General features: G+C 38.9%; 1 protein-coding gene across 1 annotated transcript in view; it reads right to left on the bottom strand.

The window, feature by feature from the left end:
* The window catches only part of POLA1 (DNA polymerase alpha 1, catalytic subunit), a 306,776-nt gene that overhangs the window by 241,219 nt on the left and 45,931 nt on the right, over nt 1-19,626 (bottom strand). Inside the window, exons 17-24 of the mRNA XM_082681638.1 lie at nt 17,815-17,876; nt 16,263-16,352; nt 14,219-14,335; nt 10,775-10,950; nt 8,325-8,454; nt 7,713-7,832; nt 6,115-6,214; nt 4,388-4,512 (exon numbers count right to left, since the gene is read on the bottom strand). Coding sequence (XP_082537764.1) covers nt 4,388-4,512; nt 6,115-6,214; nt 7,713-7,832; nt 8,325-8,454; nt 10,775-10,950; nt 14,219-14,335; nt 16,263-16,352; nt 17,815-17,876 — 920 coding nt within the window. The remainder of the gene's footprint in view (nt 1-4,387; nt 4,513-6,114; nt 6,215-7,712; nt 7,833-8,324; nt 8,455-10,774; nt 10,951-14,218; nt 14,336-16,262; nt 16,353-17,814; nt 17,877-19,626) is intronic.

The raw sequence follows: 19,626 nt of genomic DNA, 5'->3' as shown, positions 1-19,626 counted from the left end.
GGGGGCAGGGTTGGTGGGGGGGGGGTTGGCGCTGGATAATGATAATCATCCTAATACTGACACAGCAGCAGGACAAAGTCCAAAGAATATTATTAACCGAATGTATTCACTACCTTGTGGGGATGTCTACTCAATACCTACTCTGTAAAATTATCCTCTAGTCCCACAGAAGGGCCCATCCTCAGCAGACGTATTTGTACTGGGTGAACACACTCCTGTGGTCATGGCTGATGGATGAGTGTGTTCAACAACTTAGGCAAGCCTCTAAGATTCTCTCTTCTGGGAATATGGAATTGGGACTGAAAAACAGCCCCCAAGCATGTGGCTGGAACCAAAAGACATGTAAATTCAGGAGCTAGAGGGCAAACAGATGTCTTCTGCCCCATGTACAAAGAAGCAGAGAAAAACATACAGAGATAATAGGTTAATTTACATCTTTTACTGCTGGAGAACCAAATCTAATCAAATTCCCTACTGACAATCAATTGTATAAGCTTTATATACGAAGAACCACACATTAAGTTATTAAGCCCTACATAAAACTGTTGACTGAATGATCACTAGTTAAAATCCATGTGAGATAATTCAAAAAGATCCTTTTGAAGAGGATGTTTAATGAGTAGAATCATTAAGAAATGCTTTCATAGCCAAAATTTAAAAGCCTGAAAATAGCAAGTGTTTGGAGTAGAAGGGGAACAATTCACATACATGGCTGGTAAGAGTGCAAAACGGTATAACCACTTAGAAAACAATTTGACAGTTTCTTATCAAGTTAAACATATACTGCCCATGCAACCCAGCAAATTCCCTCTCTAGGTATTTACCCCCCCCCCCAAAATGAAAGCACACATCCACAAAAAGATCTGTACAAGAATGTTCACAGCAGTTTTATTAATAACAGCCCCAAACTGAAAACAATCCATATGCTCATCTCAGGGGAACAGGTAAGGGTGAAATACTTCTTAACAGTAAAAATGAAAGAACTACTAATACTGCAATAACATGGATTAATCTCAAAAACATTACATTGAACAAAAAAAGCCAGATACAAAACAGTACAGGGCTTCCCTGGTGGCGCAGTGGTTAAGAATCCACCTGCCAATGCAGGGGACATGGGTTTGAGCCCTGGCTGGGGAAGATCCCACATGCCGCGGAGCAACTAAGCCCATGTGCCACAACTACTGAGCCTGTGCTCTAGAGCCCACGAGCCACAACTACTGAAGCCTGTGCGCCTAGAGCCCATGCTCCGCAACAAGAGAAGCCACCGCAATGAGAAGCCCACGCACCACAACGAAGAGTAGCCCCAGCTTTCCACAACTAGAGAAAAACTCGCTCGCAGCAACAAAGACCCAACGCAGTAAAAAATAAATAAAATAAAATAAATTAATTAAAAAGAGTACATACTGTATTATTCCATTAATATGAGTTCTCAAACAGGCAAAATTAAGCTATGGTAGTAGAAGTCAGATCAATGACTGACTGATGGAAGAGGGGATTGACTATAAAAAGGCCAAGTGTGACATATCACAACTTACAGGATGAAGCTAAAGCACTGCTTATAAGGGAAATTTACAGTTGTAAATATCTAAATTAAAAGAGAAGACCTCAAATCAATAACCTAACCTTCCACCATAAGAAACTAGAAAAAGAAGGGCAAACCAAACCAAAGAAACCAAAAGGAAGTAATAAAAATTAGCACAGAAATAAATGAAATAGAGAACAGAAAAGCAATAGAGAAAAACCAAGGAAACCAAAGTTGCTTCTTTGAAAAGATCAACAGTGGACTCCTCTGGCAATCCAGGTGTTAAGAATCCACGCTTCCAGTGCGGGGGCGTGGGTTCGATTCCTGGTCAGGAAACTAAGATTCCACATGCCGTGACAAATAAGAACAATAAAATTTGGTTAGAACCCAGGGAATTGACCTTTAAAAAAACAAAACCACACAATTTATGGGAATTCCCTGGCGGTCCAGTGGTTAAGACCCCACACTTCCACTGCAGGGGACGCAGGTTTGATCCCTGGTCAGGGAACTAAGATTCCACATGCTGGCGCAGCCAAAAAAAAAAAAAAATCAACAAAATTGATAAACTTTTAGCTATTCTGCCAAAGAAAAAAGGTGACTCAAATTACTAAAATCAGGAATAAAAGGGGGGACCATCACTACTGACCTTAAAGAAATAACAGTGACTAAAAAGGAATACTATTTACAATTTTATGCCAACAAATTAGAAAACCTACACAAAATGGACAAATTCCTAGAAAGAGATAGACTCTACCAAAAGTGACCAAAGGAGAAATAGAAAATCTGAATAAACCTGTAACAAGAGACTGAATTAGCAATCAAAAAAAGTAAAGTCTAAGACCAGATAATTTCACCAGCAAAAGTTAAAGAAGAATTAAAGTGAATCCCTCACGAACTCTCCCAAAGAAACAGAAAAGGAGGGAATACTTCCCAACTCATTCTATGAGGCCAGTATTATCCTAAGACCAAAATCAGACAAAAACATAACAAGAAAAGACAACTACAGGACTTCCCTGGTGGCGCAGTGGTTAAGAATCCGCCTGCCAATGCAGGAGACACTGGTTCGAGCCCTGGTCCGGGAACATCCCACATGCCGCAGAGCAACTAAGCCCGTGTGCCACAACTACTGAGCCTCCCCGCTCTAGAGCCTGCAAGCCACAACTACTGAAGCTCACGTGTCTATAGCCCACACTCTGCCACAAGAGAAGCCACTGCAATGAGAAGCCCGTGCACCACAACAAAGAGTAGCCCCCGCTCGCTGCAACTAGAGAAAGCCCGCACACAGCAATGAAGACCCAATGCAGCCAAAATTAAAAATAAATTAATTTAAGAGAAAGAAAAGACAGCTTACACACCAATAGCCCTTATGAATACAGAAAGAAACTCTTCAACAAAATACTACCGCATCAAATCCAGTGATATATAAAAAGCATTATCTACCAAAGCCAAGTGGGATTTATGTCAGGGACACAGGATGGCTCTACAATCAATATAACACATCCTATTAAAAGAATAAAGAACAAAAACCGTACAGTCAATAGACGCAGAAACAGTAGCTGACGGAATCCAAAACTCTTTCATGATAAAAAAAACACTCAACAAAATACTGATACTGATGATATACTGATATGGCCTCATACTGATAAAGGCCAGCTATGGAAAACCCACAGTTCACATCATATTTACTGGTGAAAGACTAGATGCTTTCCCCTAATGTCAGGAACAAGACAAGGGTGTCTACTCTTGCCACTTCTATTCAACTGTACTGGAGGTTCTAGCCAGGGCAGTTAAGCAAGAAAAAGAAATATAAGGCATCCAGATTGAAAAGAAAGAAATAAAACTATCTCTGTTCACAGACAACATGATCCTGTATATAGAAAATCCTAAGAAATCACAAACTATTACAACTAGTAAATGAGTTCAGCAAAGTTGCAGGATACAAGATCAATATACAAAAAATCAGTCATATTTCTATACACTTGCAATGAACAATCCAAAAATGAAATTAAGAAAACAATTCCATTTGCAATAGCACCCAAAATAATGAAATATTTAGGAATTAATTTAATAAAAGAAATGCAAGACTTGTACATTGAAAACTAGAAAACATATTTGAAACACATTAAAGACCTAAATAAATGGAAAGACTCGATTTTCATGGACTGGAAGACTTAACAATGTTAAGATGGCAATATTCCCCAAACTGATCCACAGATCTGATACAATCCCATCAAAATCCCAGCAGGCATTTTTGCATAAATTGACAATCTGATCTTAAAATAAACAAAATGTGAGATATATCCCTACAATGGAATATTCAGCAATAAAAAGGAATGAAGTACTAATACATACTACAACACGAATGAATCTTGAAAACAACATGCTAAATGAAATAAGCCAGACACAAAAGGTCACATATGACTCCATTTATATGAAATGTACAAAAATATACAAATCTAGAGGCAGAAGGATTAGTGGTTGCCTAGATCTGGAAGGGATGAAGGGATTGAGGGAGGTTACAGCTAAAAGGGATAGGGTATCTTTGGGGAATAATGAAAATGTCCTAAAATTGATTGTAGTGAGGTTTGCAAACTCTGCAAATAAACTACCAGCCATTAAATTGCACACTTTAGATGGGTGAATTGCAGAGTACATGAGTTACATCTCAATAAAGCTGTTAGATAAAAGACACAGAACCAGTCTGAGTCTCCTTCTACCCAACCCTCCCCCCTTTTTTGACCACTAAAAAAGGATATAGTGTTATCTTTTATGAGGAAAAACTAGAACACTGAGCCCTTTGGTTATCTTCCTTCTATAAGCACTACTTTTAATCTCAATATCCAGAGTTCCCAGTTGAATACAAACCTCTGTAACTTTCTGTGCCTCTGAAGCAACTCTTTGCACCGTTGTAAAACAAATGTTGAATTCCTGAATGATGGAAGGATACAAACTGTTGAAGTCCAGAAGCAAAATGAACTTATCATAAAAACCTGCAAGAAAAAAGCCCCGTTACAAAAAGTCTTTTAAAAAAGTAGATTTGGCAAAACGCCATATTAGAAGTAACATATTATGAAACGATATACTATCCAGAGCTGTGAGGTACACAAAAGGAAAAAAGGAGTCAACTACCACTCTGTAAAAATGACTTGGATTAGAGTGAAGAGTCAGGTCACAAAAGGAAAGAAGAGACACTGTCTCGCCTTGAAATCCCAGCAGTCGCCAAAGTACGCCATTATTATAGGCAAACAGCTTCCCATATCAATTACTTTAGACAAGTACCATGTCCATTTCCAAAAAATGCTGTTAAATTCTCCTTCAAGAAAGCATTCCTTCCCACCTACCCTCCACACCCCCACTCCCCAAATGTTTCATGGGCTATACCAGTGAGTGGTTATACATTTTTTTACAATCACACCTGCAGGGAATAAAAACAGGCAGCCCATTTACCTGTACACAAACTGCTAAGATGAGACAAGAGATGTACACATAAATGTCAGCAGTGGAACGATCCACCCTTTTCACTTGCAAAGGGTGAACAGAAAGCTACTATATTTCTCTAGGACATTTACAAAGAGTTATCTTCACCTTGAGAAGAAACTGAATAAAAATAAATGTCCACAATTAAGACAATAATAACAACAGCAAGCATATATTGATAGCTTACTCTGTGTCTGGTACTATTATTCCTTAAATCTCTGTGTGGTATTTTTCTTGCCATCATTTTAAAGAAGAGGAAACTGAGGCATACGCAGGCTAAAACAGGCAGCCCAATCACATAGCCAGAATTCAAGGCCAGATCTATCTAACACCAAAGGATGAGTGATCTGTCTCATTACAACTCACAATAAAATTACTTTTGTCAAAAATGTCTCCTACTCAAGAGTTCAAGTTACTTGATAAAATTGACATTCATTCCTGCACAACAATGTGAATACAGTTAACAACACTACTCAACTACACTTAAAAATGGTTAAGATGATTTAAAAAAATTTTTTTAACCTTTTCTAGCTCTGTTTACCACAAAACATCTTATTTGCCATTCATGATTACAGGAAACAATTATTCTCTTCTTAAAGTTCAATTTGGTAGTTACTGCCTGTACTTTAACTTTGCTGTCCAACTGCACTGGCCCTCGCACGCTGGGCAGAGGCAGAGCCCAAGAGTAGATGGGGGGAGACAGAGGCGCTCCTACCACAGGACAAATAGGTTGGCAAACTGCACAGAGCAAATCCTCCAACCTACCCCCTTTTTGTACCACTCATGAGCTAAGAACAGTGTTTATATCTTTAAATGGTCGAAAAAAATTTTAAAAGACTATTTCAATGATATGTGAAAATTATACAAAATTAAAATTTCTATGTCCATAAATAAAGCTTTCTTGGAATACAGCAAAAAAAAACCCACAAAAGATTCACATTAATTCGATGTTAGACTGGCAAACAAGATTTTCGCATGAACATGAGAAAATAAGGTCATTATGAAACCTATTCGCTAACCTACAAAACATAACTCAGGCCTTCTCGTTTCTCAAGCCTGGCTCTGCATTAAGTTCCTTAGCATCAGGGGCAAACCGAGCCACTGCGTTGCCTTACCAACTTTGGGGTCCAATACCAAGCCTCCAGAATAAGCTGCCTTCTTACGTCCTTTTTTGTATTTATTGGTATCTCCATCAATGTCTTCATCTTCATCTCCCTAATATCAAATGGAAAGATAACTTCACCAGCCAGCAACTAATGGACCAATTTAGAAGGTTTATGATCCCCCCCCACACCTTTCCAACTGCAGTACACAGTTCTATTTAACATTCTATCTAACATTACTTTTAGTTAGTGGTCCTACCTCTGAGGAAAGACAGTTATTGTAATATTTTCATAAATCCTAATGAATGCCAAGCATGGTAGTTACCGAAACAAACACTATATCTGAGTTGATAAGTATGCAAATTCTACTTTAAAATATTTCTGAATTCACAGAACTTCACATTTTAAAATCAATGGACAGGGCTTCCCTGGTGGTGCAGTGGTTAAGAATAGATCCGCCTGCCAATGCAGGGGACACAGGCTCGAGCCGTGGTCCAGGAAGATCCCACATGCCATGGAGCAACTAAGCCTGTGCACCACAACTTCCAGGCCTGCGCTCTAGAGCCCGTGAGCCACAAGTACAGAAGCCCACGCACCACAACTACTGAAGCTTGCACATCTAGAGCCCGTGCTCTGCAATAATATAAGCCACCGCAATGAGAAGCCCGTGCACCACAATGAAGAGTAGCTCCTGCTCACCGCAACTAGAGAAAGCCCGCGTGCAGCAACAAAGACCCAACGCAGCCAATAATAAACACATAAATTAATTTAAAAAGATAAATAAATAAAATAAAATCAATGGACACTAAAAATTCAACTATTCATATTATGTAAAATTTGAGATTCTAAGAGTCCTCTTAAATTCATTACTCTAACATTCATGATGTAAAAACACAAAATATTTTATATAGATATTATCATTATTCTCATTATTAATATGGACACCTTAAAATAAGTACATCCATATAGTGAAAATTCTTTCCCAAGTAGTTTACTAATAGCCAACATTCAATACCTCAGCAGATGTCAAACTCCTATAAGTTAATACTTCCTTTACTAATTTTGATAATGTGCATAAAACAAGCAAATATAAGAACCTGGGTCATTTTAACATTAGACTCCCATTCTGAATCAATTACTATCAGTGCTGATAAAACAGTAGCTAAGTTTTACTTCCAATGCGATGGAGGCCACTTCAGAAACCTGATTGTAGTGACCTTAATCCTACTAGAATATAAAAATGAAACAACGCAACACAAAAATAAAGGCTTATGGGTTCAAGGAAATAAATGGTTCAACTTGCATCTAAGTTTGGGTAGGGCTAACGAGGCAAAACGCTTTCCAGGTATGGCCACCTATCAGAGAGGCCTAATGCCTCCCTCAAAGAATTTCGTATTTCACAAATAATTTTTATCTGTATAGAGAAATGTAAAGAAGGAAATGACCACACAAAACAACAAAACAAATGTGACACAGAGTCTAGAGTATACAGGGAATTAATTATTTGGGGAGCAGATACTATCACAGCAAAAAAACCCCAAAAAACAGCTATCTAGATAATAAAAGGGGGGGATAAGAAAAAGCAAAACACTATACAATTTTGGACCCACCGGTTTTTGCTGAGGCTTTCTGAAAATCTGCTTGTCAGGCACAATATAGTTGTTTTCATAAAATGCATGAAGCAACAAGAACTCATTACGCTCGGATCGTCCACCCATCAGCGTCCTAGACTATTAAATAGAAGTTTTTTTTAAAAAACTTGAGCTCAAAACCAGAATAAACAAAAGCAACTTCCAGTTGGCAGATTTAATCATAGCACCTCCTTCAAAAATCACTCATCATAACAAGGGCTGCTTTAAAAAAAAAAGGTGCTAAATTATTTCTAGCAGTTTCTTTAAGCACTATGGTTAAAATGAGACAAAGAGCTTAAAATACTGACAACTTGCGCTATTTCTTTACTTCCAAATGGACCATTCCACAAATCAGACACATCCAGATGTCAGAGATGGTCCTTATGTTCGTCCAAATTTCAACATACTGCACCTGGCTTTCCTCCCCTTCTCCCAAGCAGTTCTTCATTTTACAAAAGAAGCCCAGCTTTCAGAATACAGGTTACTTATTTTATAAGCATGCATTTAGACTCATTATCATATAACAACTACCCCCAGAAAACACTGGATCCAACAGGAAATGCTTTTTCCCCCTTTCTATGTTAAATTTACCATAATGTTCCCAGCGATGTTAGTGATCTGCAATGCTAATGGAAGAACATTTAGCTCACACATGATCTGCAAAATGAACCTGGCATCTTTCCAGGTGTGTTCCAACAGGTACAACAGACAAGAAGAGTCACTGTACAGAAAAGAAAGAATGAAACAGAATCAAGTAATTAAAAGAAACTGATTATAATCAAAACTTCATAAACTATCACAAAAAATTTTTGGTATAAGTTAACTTCAGAGCAATGGCACCGCAGCTTTGGAAACAATTTAAAATAAGGTCAGTATGAAATTAGGAATTCATTCATACCATTGGTCCCAATCAATGCCCTTCTCTAAAATACACAAAAAAATCCCACAAAGATACAACCTGAAAACTCCCTAAATTTTTTCATTCATCCATCCATTAAATACGTATTACATACCCACTCCGTGCCAGGCATTGTTCTAGATGCTGGCTGTGACCAAAACAGACAAAAATTCCCGTCCTCATGGGGGAGACAGAATATAAATTAAAAATTTAATATGTGATATGTTATATAACACTAAGCATTAAGAAGAAAAACTAAGAAGCAAAGGGAATATTAAGTGTCAGGAGCAGAGACAAATTTTAATTAGGGAACTGAGAAAGAGTTCACTGAGAACAAAAACTTGCAGGAGGTGAGAGAGCAATCCTTGTGGATGGGTTATCTCTGAGAGAACATTCCAGGCAGACAGAACAGCACATTCAAAGGCCCTGAGCTGAGCATAAATCTGGCAGTTCTAGTACCAAGAAGGAGGCCAATGGCTGCAACAGAGAGAATGATGGAGAAGAGTAGAAGGACAGAGCTAACGGCAGAGAGACCCATTGTATAGGACCTTGTAAATCGAAATAAGTACTTTGGTTTCTACTCTGCACGAAACAGAAAGTCACTAGGAGACTGTAAGCAGAGTGCCATATCTAACTTTAGCACAGTGACTCTGGTTCCTGGGTTGAGAACAGACAGCAAGGAGTCAAGGGCAAAAGCAAGGAGACCAGTGAGGAGGCTAATATAAGAAAGACCCAGGGCTTCCCTGGTGGCGCAGGGGTTGGGGGTCCGCCTGCCGATGCAGGGGACACGGGTTCGTGCCCCGGTCCGGGAGGATCCCACATGCCGCGGAGCGGCTGGGCCCGTGAGCCATGGCCGCTGAGCCTGCGCGTCCGGAGCCTGTGCTCCGCAACGGGAGAGTCCACAACAGTGAGAGGCCCGCATACCACAAAAAAAAAAAAAAAAAAAAGAAAGACCCAGTGACCCAAGAGAAAGAGTTTGGTGACTTAGACCAGGGTGGGTCCAACGGAGGGGAAAAGAAGTGGTCAGATAAAGACATATTTTGAAGATGGAGCTGACAGGATTTCCTGATGCATGGAACATAAGATGTCAGAGAGAGGAATCAAAGATGCCTCAGAGGTTCTGGGCTGAGGATGACTTTGGAGGTTTCCAGCGATACTGGAAAAATAAGAGAAACCTAGAGGAGGTCAGGAGCTCAGTTTTGGAACAAGCTGAGTTGGAGGTTAATGTCAGACATTAAGTAGAACAGGCAGGTGGAGATATGAGTCTGGAATTCAGGGAAGAGAGGTCTAAACTGAAGATATGCTGGCGGGAGGCATCAGCACCCATGTGGTATTGAAATTCCTGCGACTCAACGAGATCAACCAGGGAGGGAGTGCAGTCAGAAAGAGAAGCAGTCTGAGGACTCGGGAGGAACAGGCAGAAAAGAACGAGGAGTGGCCAGAGGGGTAGGAGAAATTTTAAGAGATCATCAAGCACAAAGTTTGTTACGCAAAATGAGTAAGTTCTGGAAATCTAATGTACAGCAACGTGGCTACAGTTAACAATAATGTATCGTATACTTGAAATCTCCTAAGAGGGGCAAATCTTAAAGTGTCCTCACCACAAAAAAAGAAAAGAAAAGAAAAGAAAAAAATAGTGATCGTGTGAGGTGATGAATAGGTTAATTAGCTTGACTGTGAGGATTATTTCACAATGTATATCAAACATCAAGTTGTACCTTAAATAAAATACACTTTTTATTTGTCAATTTGACCTCAACAAGGCTGGAAAAAAGAAATAATCAGCAATATCTCCAAATATTTGAATGACTTCTCAGATTTTATATTTCTAAAATATTTCCATCAATTTCTGAATTAATGAATTAAGGGCAGAAACCTAAATATCACATCAACTTCCAAACTGCTCTCAGGAAGCATCAAGATGGTGTTAAATGAGGGAGATATTATGATAAAATTAGAATAATTCAAAAAGCAAAATAATTCAAATTACTCAAGTAATGGAGATGGTGAGTCTGACATGAAGACAGACAATCTCCCCCTTCATAACACCACAGGCTCCTGTCTCTCCAGCCTAAGGATGATTCTGGTGTCTTGCTGTTGTTAATTTCAAGACAGACAAATTCTGAAGCATCCATGATCATACCTGTACATATTTCGTACATTTTCCATTGGGATTACAACCCTTTCAGTTTTCAGAATCTGTTGAACAAGTTCAGACAAATGGTAGCTTTTACAACGAATCAATTCCTTTGCTGAAATTTCCACATCACAGATCATTCGGCCACAGGTAGCATTTCTTTCACCAAATCCACTCCTGCCCTACAAGGGGAGGAAAAAAAGCAAATCCCATGGAAGAACAGATACTGAGAACATTTCATTCTAACTTGCTTTGAGGCTAGTCCCAAAATTACAATGATGAAACTCTCATTGTTCCATTCATGCATTCATTCAGCCATCAATCAAATATTTTTGAACACTGACTACGTATCTGACACTGTTCCAGGCACTTGGAATATAGGGATATAGCGGTGAGCAAAATAGAAAAGATTCCTGGTCTCAATTGAAATATACAACAAAAAAAAGAAATTATATAGTTTTAGGAGGTCATTAAGTACACGGAAAAGAGAAAATAGAACAGGGTGAGGGGAAAAAGGAATTTGGGGGGACTACATCTTAAATAGGGTGATCGTGCAGACCTCACTGAGAAGATGCCATATAAAGAACCCTGAAGGGGGTAAGGAGTTAGCAAAGCAAGTGTTTGGATGAAGTGTTTATAACAACTCTACCGCCATAAAGATATGAATAGGAAAAGAAGCAAGAGCACTGGCTCCCAACTCCAAACTGTGGCAGCAGAATCCTCTGGAGAGCATTATAACGGTAGAGTCCTAAGTTCTCTGATGAGGCAGCATGCCGTTCTACTGATAAGGCTTTGACTAAAATAAGATTTCAAGCGCTGAGCACTGTCAGGTTTAGGAAATGAAGGTGCTTCATCCAAAACCACCCAACCTCCCTTCAGTGAAGCAAGCAGGTAGAATGAGAAGTGACAAGCTTTACAAGAGTCACACGGGGCCTGGATTCAAAATTTTAGTTCTTCCCTTTACTAGCTCTAAGATCTTGAACAAGTTCTGCCACCCCTGTGAGAATGTGCAATAAACCTGGAGCTACTGTGAGAGAGAACGAACACAGAAGGCATGCTGCCCGTTGTCTTCTCACATACTCAGTGTCTGCTCCCCTCCCCCAACCCCCATTCCTCCTTCCAATCTCCTCCCTTAACAAGAACCCGCAACTCTGCTCTCAGGGATGCCCAAGTGGAGCTAACAAACATGTGCTGTCTCTAGATTCTAAGAGCTGATTTTTAAAACTACCAGTGGATTTTTAAGGAACCTCCATACTGTTCTCCATAGTGGCTGTACCAATTCACATTCCCACCAGCAGTGCAAGAGGGTTCCCTTTTCTCCACACTCTCTCCAGCATTTATTGTTTCTAGATTTTCTGATGATGGCCATTCTGACTGGTATGAGATGATATCTCATGGTAGTTTTGATTTGCATTTCTCTAATGATTGATCATGTTGAGCATTCTTTCATGTGCTTGTTGGCAGTCTGTATATCTTCTTTGGAGAAATGTCTATTTAGGTCTTCTGCCCATTTCTGGATTGGGTTGTTTGTTTTTGTTATTGAGCTGCATGTAAATTTTGGAGATTAATCCTTTGTCAGTTGCTTCATTTGCGAATATTGTCTCCCATTCTGAGGGTTGTCTTTTGGTCTTGTTTATGGTTTCCTTTGCTGTGCAAAAGCTTTGAAGTTTCATTAGTTCCCATTTGTTTATTTTTGTTTTTATTTCCATTTCTCTAGGAGGTGGGTCAAAAAGGATCTTGCTGTGATTTATGTCATAGAGTGTTCTGCCTATGTTTCCTCTAAGAGTTTGATAGTTTCTGGCCTTACATTTAGGTCTTTAATCCATTTTGAGCTAATTTTTGTGTATGGTGTTAGAGTGATCTAATCTCATACTTTTACATGTAGCTGTCCAGTTTTCCCACCACCACTTACTGAAGAGGCTGTCTTTTCTCCACTGTATATTCTTGCCTCCTTTATCAAAGATAAGGTGACCATATGTGCGTGGGTTTATCTCTGGGCTTTCTATCGTGTTCCATTGATCTGTATTTCTGTTTTTGTGCCAGTACCATACTGACTTGATTACTGTAGGTGTGTAGTATAGTCTGAAGTCAGGGAGCCTGATTCCTCCAGCTCGTTTTTTTTTTTGGCGGTATGCGGGCCTCTCACTGTTGTGGCCTCTCCCGTTGCGGAGCACAGGCTCCAGACGCGCAGGCTCAGCGGCCACGGCTCATGGGCCCAGCCGCTCTGTGGCATGTGGAATCTTCCCGGACCAGGGCACAAACCCGTGTCCCCTTTATTGGCAGGCAGACTCTCAACCACTGCGCCACCAGGGAAGCCCCCTCCAGCTCCATTTTTCGTTCTCAAGATTGCTTTGGCTATTCGGGGTCTTTTGTGTTTCCATACAAATTGTGAAATTTTTTGTTCTAGTTCTGTGAAAAATGCCAGTGGTAGTTTGATAGGGATTGTATTGAATCTGTAGATTGCTTTGGGTAGTAGAGTCATTTTCACAATGTTGATTCTTCCAATCCAAGAACATGGTATATCTCTCCATCTATTTGTATCAGGTTCCTTAAAAAACTACAAATAGAACTACCATACGACCCAGCAATCCCACTACTGGGCATATACCCTGAGAAAACCATAATTCAAAAAGAGTCATGTACCAAAATGTTCATTGCAGCTCTATTTACAATAGCCAGGACATGGAAGTAACCTAAGTGTCCATCATTGGATGAATGGATAAAGAAGATTTGGCACATATATACAATGGAATATTACTCAGCCATAAAAAGAAACGAAATTGAGTTATTTGTAGTGAGGTGGATGGACCTAGAGTCTGTCATACAGAATGAAGTAACTCAGAAAGAGAAAAACAAATACCATATGCTAACATATATATATGGAACTTAAGAAAAAAAAAAAGGTCATGAAGAACCTAGGGGTAAGATGGGAATAAAGACACAGATCTACTAGAGAATGGACTTGAGGATATGGGGAGGGGGAAGGGTAAGCTGTGACGAAGTGAGAGAGTGGCATAGACATACATACACTACCAAACGTAAAATAGATACCTAGTGGGAAGCAGCCGCATAGCACAGGGAGATCAACTCGGTGCTTTGTGACCACCTAGAGGGGTGTGATACGGAGGGTGGGAGGGAGGGGGACCTAAGAGGGAAGAGTTTTGGGAACATATGTATATGTATAACTGATTCACTTTGTCATAAAGCAGAAACTAACACACCATTGTAAAGCAATTATACTCCAATAAAGATGTTAAAAAAAAAAAAAACTACCAGTGGTTTTTACCAATAAAATGCTGAATTCAAAGGAAAAGGTGTTTAGTGCCAAAGTTAAAATGTCCTATCATAAGGCAACAGATTCCTAGTCAAAGAAGCACAGGGTACTCCCTGGTAGCTACTTCATATAAAGAAACCAAATAGAGAAGTTAAGATTTTGAAAATTATTATTACCCCAAGCTTTGGCATGTTGGATCGCTTCAGCCGACCTATCTTGGACCAGTAAGGAACTTTGCACACATTAATTCTCTGAAGTAGCACTTCCAGTTCAAACCCATAAATATTATGACCCTAGTGAGAAAAAGAAGGCAGCCAATAACATTATAAGAAACGCAAATTAGAGGATTTATCTTCATATGCATAGAATTTCTTTGCCCTTTCTTTTTCTGGTCTCTAATTGAAGGCCTCATGAGCTTACCTCCGATTGGGGTCCTTTCTTCTTCAGGAATTTATTCATCAGCAGCATTCATTAGCCTTGACATTAACAAGGCTGCTAAGCAGATTGCTGGAATAAACTTTATTTTATCCTAATTGATGCAAGGTTCATATGATGTCTTTTAATTTGCAACTCATGCTTCACAGTCTCATGCAAATTTTAATGTCCCATACTTTTTAGCTGATCAGTAAAAGCTGTATTCAAACAATTTCTTCTTACTTCCTTAAAAACCAAGAACCCAGCTATGTTGCGTGACAGTTTACATAGACATCTCTAGAAAACGGAGGAAGTGCATCTAGTTTCTTCCTAAAGAACTGAGTTCAAACACTACTGATTTAGACTCTTAATCAATGTGCAACTAAATAAACATATACTATCACTCCATACTTCAAATAAGAACTTTGCTAAAAACATGGAAACAAAACCATCCCGAGTAAAAAAATCTCAAAAATATTACCAAATTTTCCATGTCTGTAATGATAATTCCCATCATGTGAATTATGTTTATTCTAGTAAGTTAAACTAGATGAAGTTTAAAATAAATTAATAAACATATTTGTCACTAATTTTAATTAAAAATATATACCACTATATATTTATGGCAAGTTTGTCTATTAAACTAAGAGACCCAAAGGACATGAGGAAGTCTCATTTCCAAATTATCATGCCTGGGATTAGGGACTCAAACCCATGTCAGGATTCTCTCTTCTTTCAGTTTGGATTTCTCACAAAGTCTTGGCTCTTACACCCTAGAGCAGGCCAGCTACCCTAGACTCCAGGATATCTCCTTGGGGTCCAAGAGAGAGACTACTAGTGGAGATTGGGTGAGGGCCTGGTGCTGAGCCAGAGTACCACAGGAGGGCACTGTGGACAGAATCTTCCCAGCACTTTCAAGATGGCTCCTGAAATACCATAAGGGAAGCGGGTGCAGAGACACTGGTAGCAACCTACAGGCTCTCAGTACTTGGCTACACCATCTTCCAGAGAGGCGTCCAAGAGCAAAAACGAACACAGAAATATACGGCAAACATTTTTCACAAGGCTTCAATGTAACCAAATTACTGATGTTACACTTAAAATATAGGCATTTATATGCTACTTCCCTCCAAAAAACCCAAAAGCACAAAATAATGTGATTGGTCCATTAACCCAGAAAAAAGACAAAAGGAAGAACTCCTTGATAGGAGTCTACAAACTAAGGAAGGCTGGAGGAAACACAAAGCAAAATGTTGTTTTAGGACTCTTCGGAACTGTGGCAAAGACAACTCAATGAATTATTACCTCTTACTATTTAGTAGGAGCTACTCAGTCATCAAGAGAAAAAAAGACTCCTAGCCACGAGCTCTCAAAGGAATATGCCAGAGATCCACTGAGCTCATAAAATTAAAATACTTACACTTTGGGGATATGCACCAAACCAAGGGAATTCACTCCTGTGACATTATACTGCTGGGCCACTAAGCCAAAATTTTGGAGCTATTAACAGCTGACATGAGTTGACTTACTTCTGGGTTGCTCTCTAACTATAAATAACAGGAGTATCCTAAACTTCAACAGTAATTCGTGAGTTGCTTTTCTATTAGAGGGGAAAAAAAAGTATCTTATAGTAGGTTGGAGTTTTTTCTCCTTTCTGTTAGGAGAAAGTATAGCAATTCCCACCAGTCCACAGGGTTATTTCACTCTGAAAAGATTCTCCACTGCTCAAAAAGTACCAATCAAGTCACACTGAAAAGAACTATGGAATGAAGAGCTTCCCCACAATATGGTCAAACATCTACTCACCACAATGATATCAGGATCAATTTTGTGAATTTTTGCAAGGAAAAAACCTAGCAGTGTTCTTTCTGTTGCAGCAACCTCAACCTTCACATTCTGTTAGACAAAAACATACCAGTCACTTATCTTTACTCTCAACTACTATACCTTGGCTCCTTGTTCAAGCAGGATAAGATTTCTTAGGGTTAAAAGAAATGATCCATTTCAAAATTAAATGCAGCAATGAAATTCTTGATTCTAGATTTCACAGTAATAGTTGCACAAAATCTCTGAGGAGCTCATTCAAGTAATAAACATGTGAATGAAGCAAAATTTTAAGTGCTGAGCACTATCGAGTGCAGAAACGTCCCTCCATAGGGACACGCTTGTGTATCTGGACACATTTTATAGCACCTGAATCAGAGTACCTATCAAAAACATTACTTACTTTCCTATATAATCCCTGGTAGACTTTGTTGTTTATGTATTTACCACATAAAGAGATCCCAAGGACTGTATAAACTAATCCCAAATAGTAGTGTAAAAACCCATAAATAAGAAACTAGACTAAAAACAAACATACATGTAAGAATTAAGTGTCTTAAATAAAACCTATCTACACACAAAAGGCTTCCACTTGGATTACTCAATATAAATCAGATATTCAAAAGATCCACTCTTACTAAGACTCTTAAAATGAAGTTGATAGCTATGTTTTCTACAACTAGCTCAGGTTTAAAAAATATCAGTTTGACTCTAATGGAATTTTCCAAGGTCATTTTACTTACTAATTCAGGGCACTTCACAAATAATAGCCTGATCCAATAGTACCCCCAGACTACTGGACTTCTCAAACCAATTTAAAGTAAGTGGAACCTGATAAGGTTGCTAACTTTTAATTTTGGCAAGTGAAGACTTTAAAAAAAAATTTTAAAACCTACACATTTACCAACCCAGGCATTTCATAAAATAAAAAACATACTCTCCAAAAATAAAATTCTTCATATTGAATACGTTTACTTTTATGAAAAACTCACATTATACTACCCCCCCCCCATTTTTATTAAGGACTCGTGAAAACTTCTTCATGGAGTATACTGGGAGTTTAGAGATCACTGATCAATTATAGCCAGCCCACACCAACCTTCCCAATATATGTCACCTTTAATATCCACAGCGTTCTCAACTTCTCTTGACTTCCTTCAAGTTAGCGGGGTGGGGGTGGGGTGGGCTTTACCCAACACTTTCCCAAAACACTAATCATGTGATCATGCAATTTTGGAAAAGCTTCCAATTAAGTTATCTGAAGGAGGGTTTGAGACCACCCATCTATTAATAAAGTGTCAAATCCCATTATTTCCAGGAAGTAAAACATTTAAACATTGTTAAATAACACTTCTAGTTTTAAACTTCTAATACATTTTTAATGGGTTAATGCCATAGTCCAATCTAACAAGAATAGATCTAATAAATTAACATATAAAATAGCATATTTCTACTAATCCATAGCATTCTCCTTTTCTCTTTTTAAACAAATACATATTTCATATTTAAAAGGAATAAACAGTGAGTTCTTTACCTTTTCCTTAATGCCTTCTTTAAAATCATATGGAAAAATACAATCCTTTGGTTTAGACACAACTGTAAAAAGGAAAAAAAATAAAGATTCCAACACCCATCTTAGTCCAATTTCAAGTACACATACACTGCAAGTTTCTGAATGGAAATCATCTTAAATATAAATAAATTCCCCTTGATCTCTAAATAGTTGCCAAAACAAACTACATATCCTAAAATTCATATGGAACCACAAAAGACCCTAAATAGCCAGGGCAATCTTGAAAAAGAAGAACAAAGCAGGAGGCATCATACTCCCTGATTTCAAACTACATTACAAAGCTACAGTAATCAAAACAGTATGATGTTGGCATAAAAATAGACATACAGAGAGCCCAGAAATAAACTCATACATAACATGGTCGATTAATTTATGACAAAGGAACCAAGAACATACAATGGAGAAAGGAGAGTCTCTCCAAAAACTGATGTTGGGAAAACTGGACAACCACACACAAAAGAATAAAACTGGACCACTATCTTACACCATACACAAAAAAGTAACTCAAAATGGATTAAAAACTTGAACATACTGGTGGCGCAGTGGTTAGGAATATGCCTGCCAATGCAGGGGACACGGGTTCAAGCCTTGGTCCAGGAAGATCCCACATGCCGCAGAGCAACTAAGCCCATGTTCCACAACTACTGAGCCTGTGCTCTAGAGTCCGTGAGCCACAACTACTGAGCCAACGTGCCACAACTACTGAAGCCCACACGCCTAGAGCCCATGCTCCGCAACAAGAGAAGCCACCACAATGAGAAGTCCGTGCACTGCAACAAAGAGTAGCCCCCGCTCACCACAACTAGAGAAAGCCCGCACGCAGCAACGAAGACCCAACACAGCCAACAATAAATAAATAAAACTAAATTTATTTAAAAAAAACAAACCTGAACATAAGATCAGAAACCATAAAACTCCTAGAAGAGGGCCTTCCTGGTGGTCCAGTGGTTAAGACTCCATACTCTCAATGCAGGGGGCACGGGTCCAATCCCTGGTCAGGAACTAAGATCCCGCATGCCATATGGCATGCCCCCCCGCTCCCCTCAAAAAAGAAAAACAACTCCTAAAAGAAGACATAGACAGTAAGCTCCTTGACAGCAGTCGTGGCAATGACTTTTTGGATTTGACACCAAAACCAAAGGCATCAAAAGCAAAAATAAATAAGTGGGACTACACCAAAGTATAAAGTTCTGCACAGCAAAGGAAACCATCAACAAAATGAAAAGGCAACCTACTGAATGGGAGAAAATATTTGTAGATCATATATCTGATAAAGCATTAATATCCAACATATATATATTTTTAAATTCATACAATGAAAACAAACAACCTGATTAAAAAATGGGCAGGGGAGCTGAACAGACATTTTTCTAAAGACATACAGAAGGCCACCAGGTACAGGAAAGGGTACTGAACATCACAAATCATCAGAGAAATGCAAAACCACAATGAGATATTACCCACACCTGCTAGAATGGTTATTATCAAAAAGAGAAGAGATAAAAAGTGTTGGTTGGAGAGGATGGAGAGAAAAGGGAAACCTTGAGCACAGTTGGTGAGAATGTAAACTGGTACAGTCATGGAATTTCCTCAAAAAGTTGAAAATAGAACCATATAATCCAGCAATTCCACTTCTGGGTATTTATCTGAAGAAAATGAAAACAGTAACTCGCCACTTGCGATAACACAGATGGATCCAGAGGGCATTATGCTAAGAGAAATAAGGCAGAGAAAGACAAATACAGTATGATCTCACTTACATGTGGAATAACA

The sequence above is a fragment of the Grampus griseus genome (genome assembly GCF_964374135.1).
Source record: "Grampus griseus genome assembly, chromosome: X".
Classification (NCBI taxonomy): Eukaryota; Metazoa; Chordata; class Mammalia; order Artiodactyla; family Delphinidae; genus Grampus; species Grampus griseus.
The sequence above is the reverse complement of the archived record's forward strand: the minus strand, read 5'-3'. Positions and strand labels throughout refer to the sequence as shown.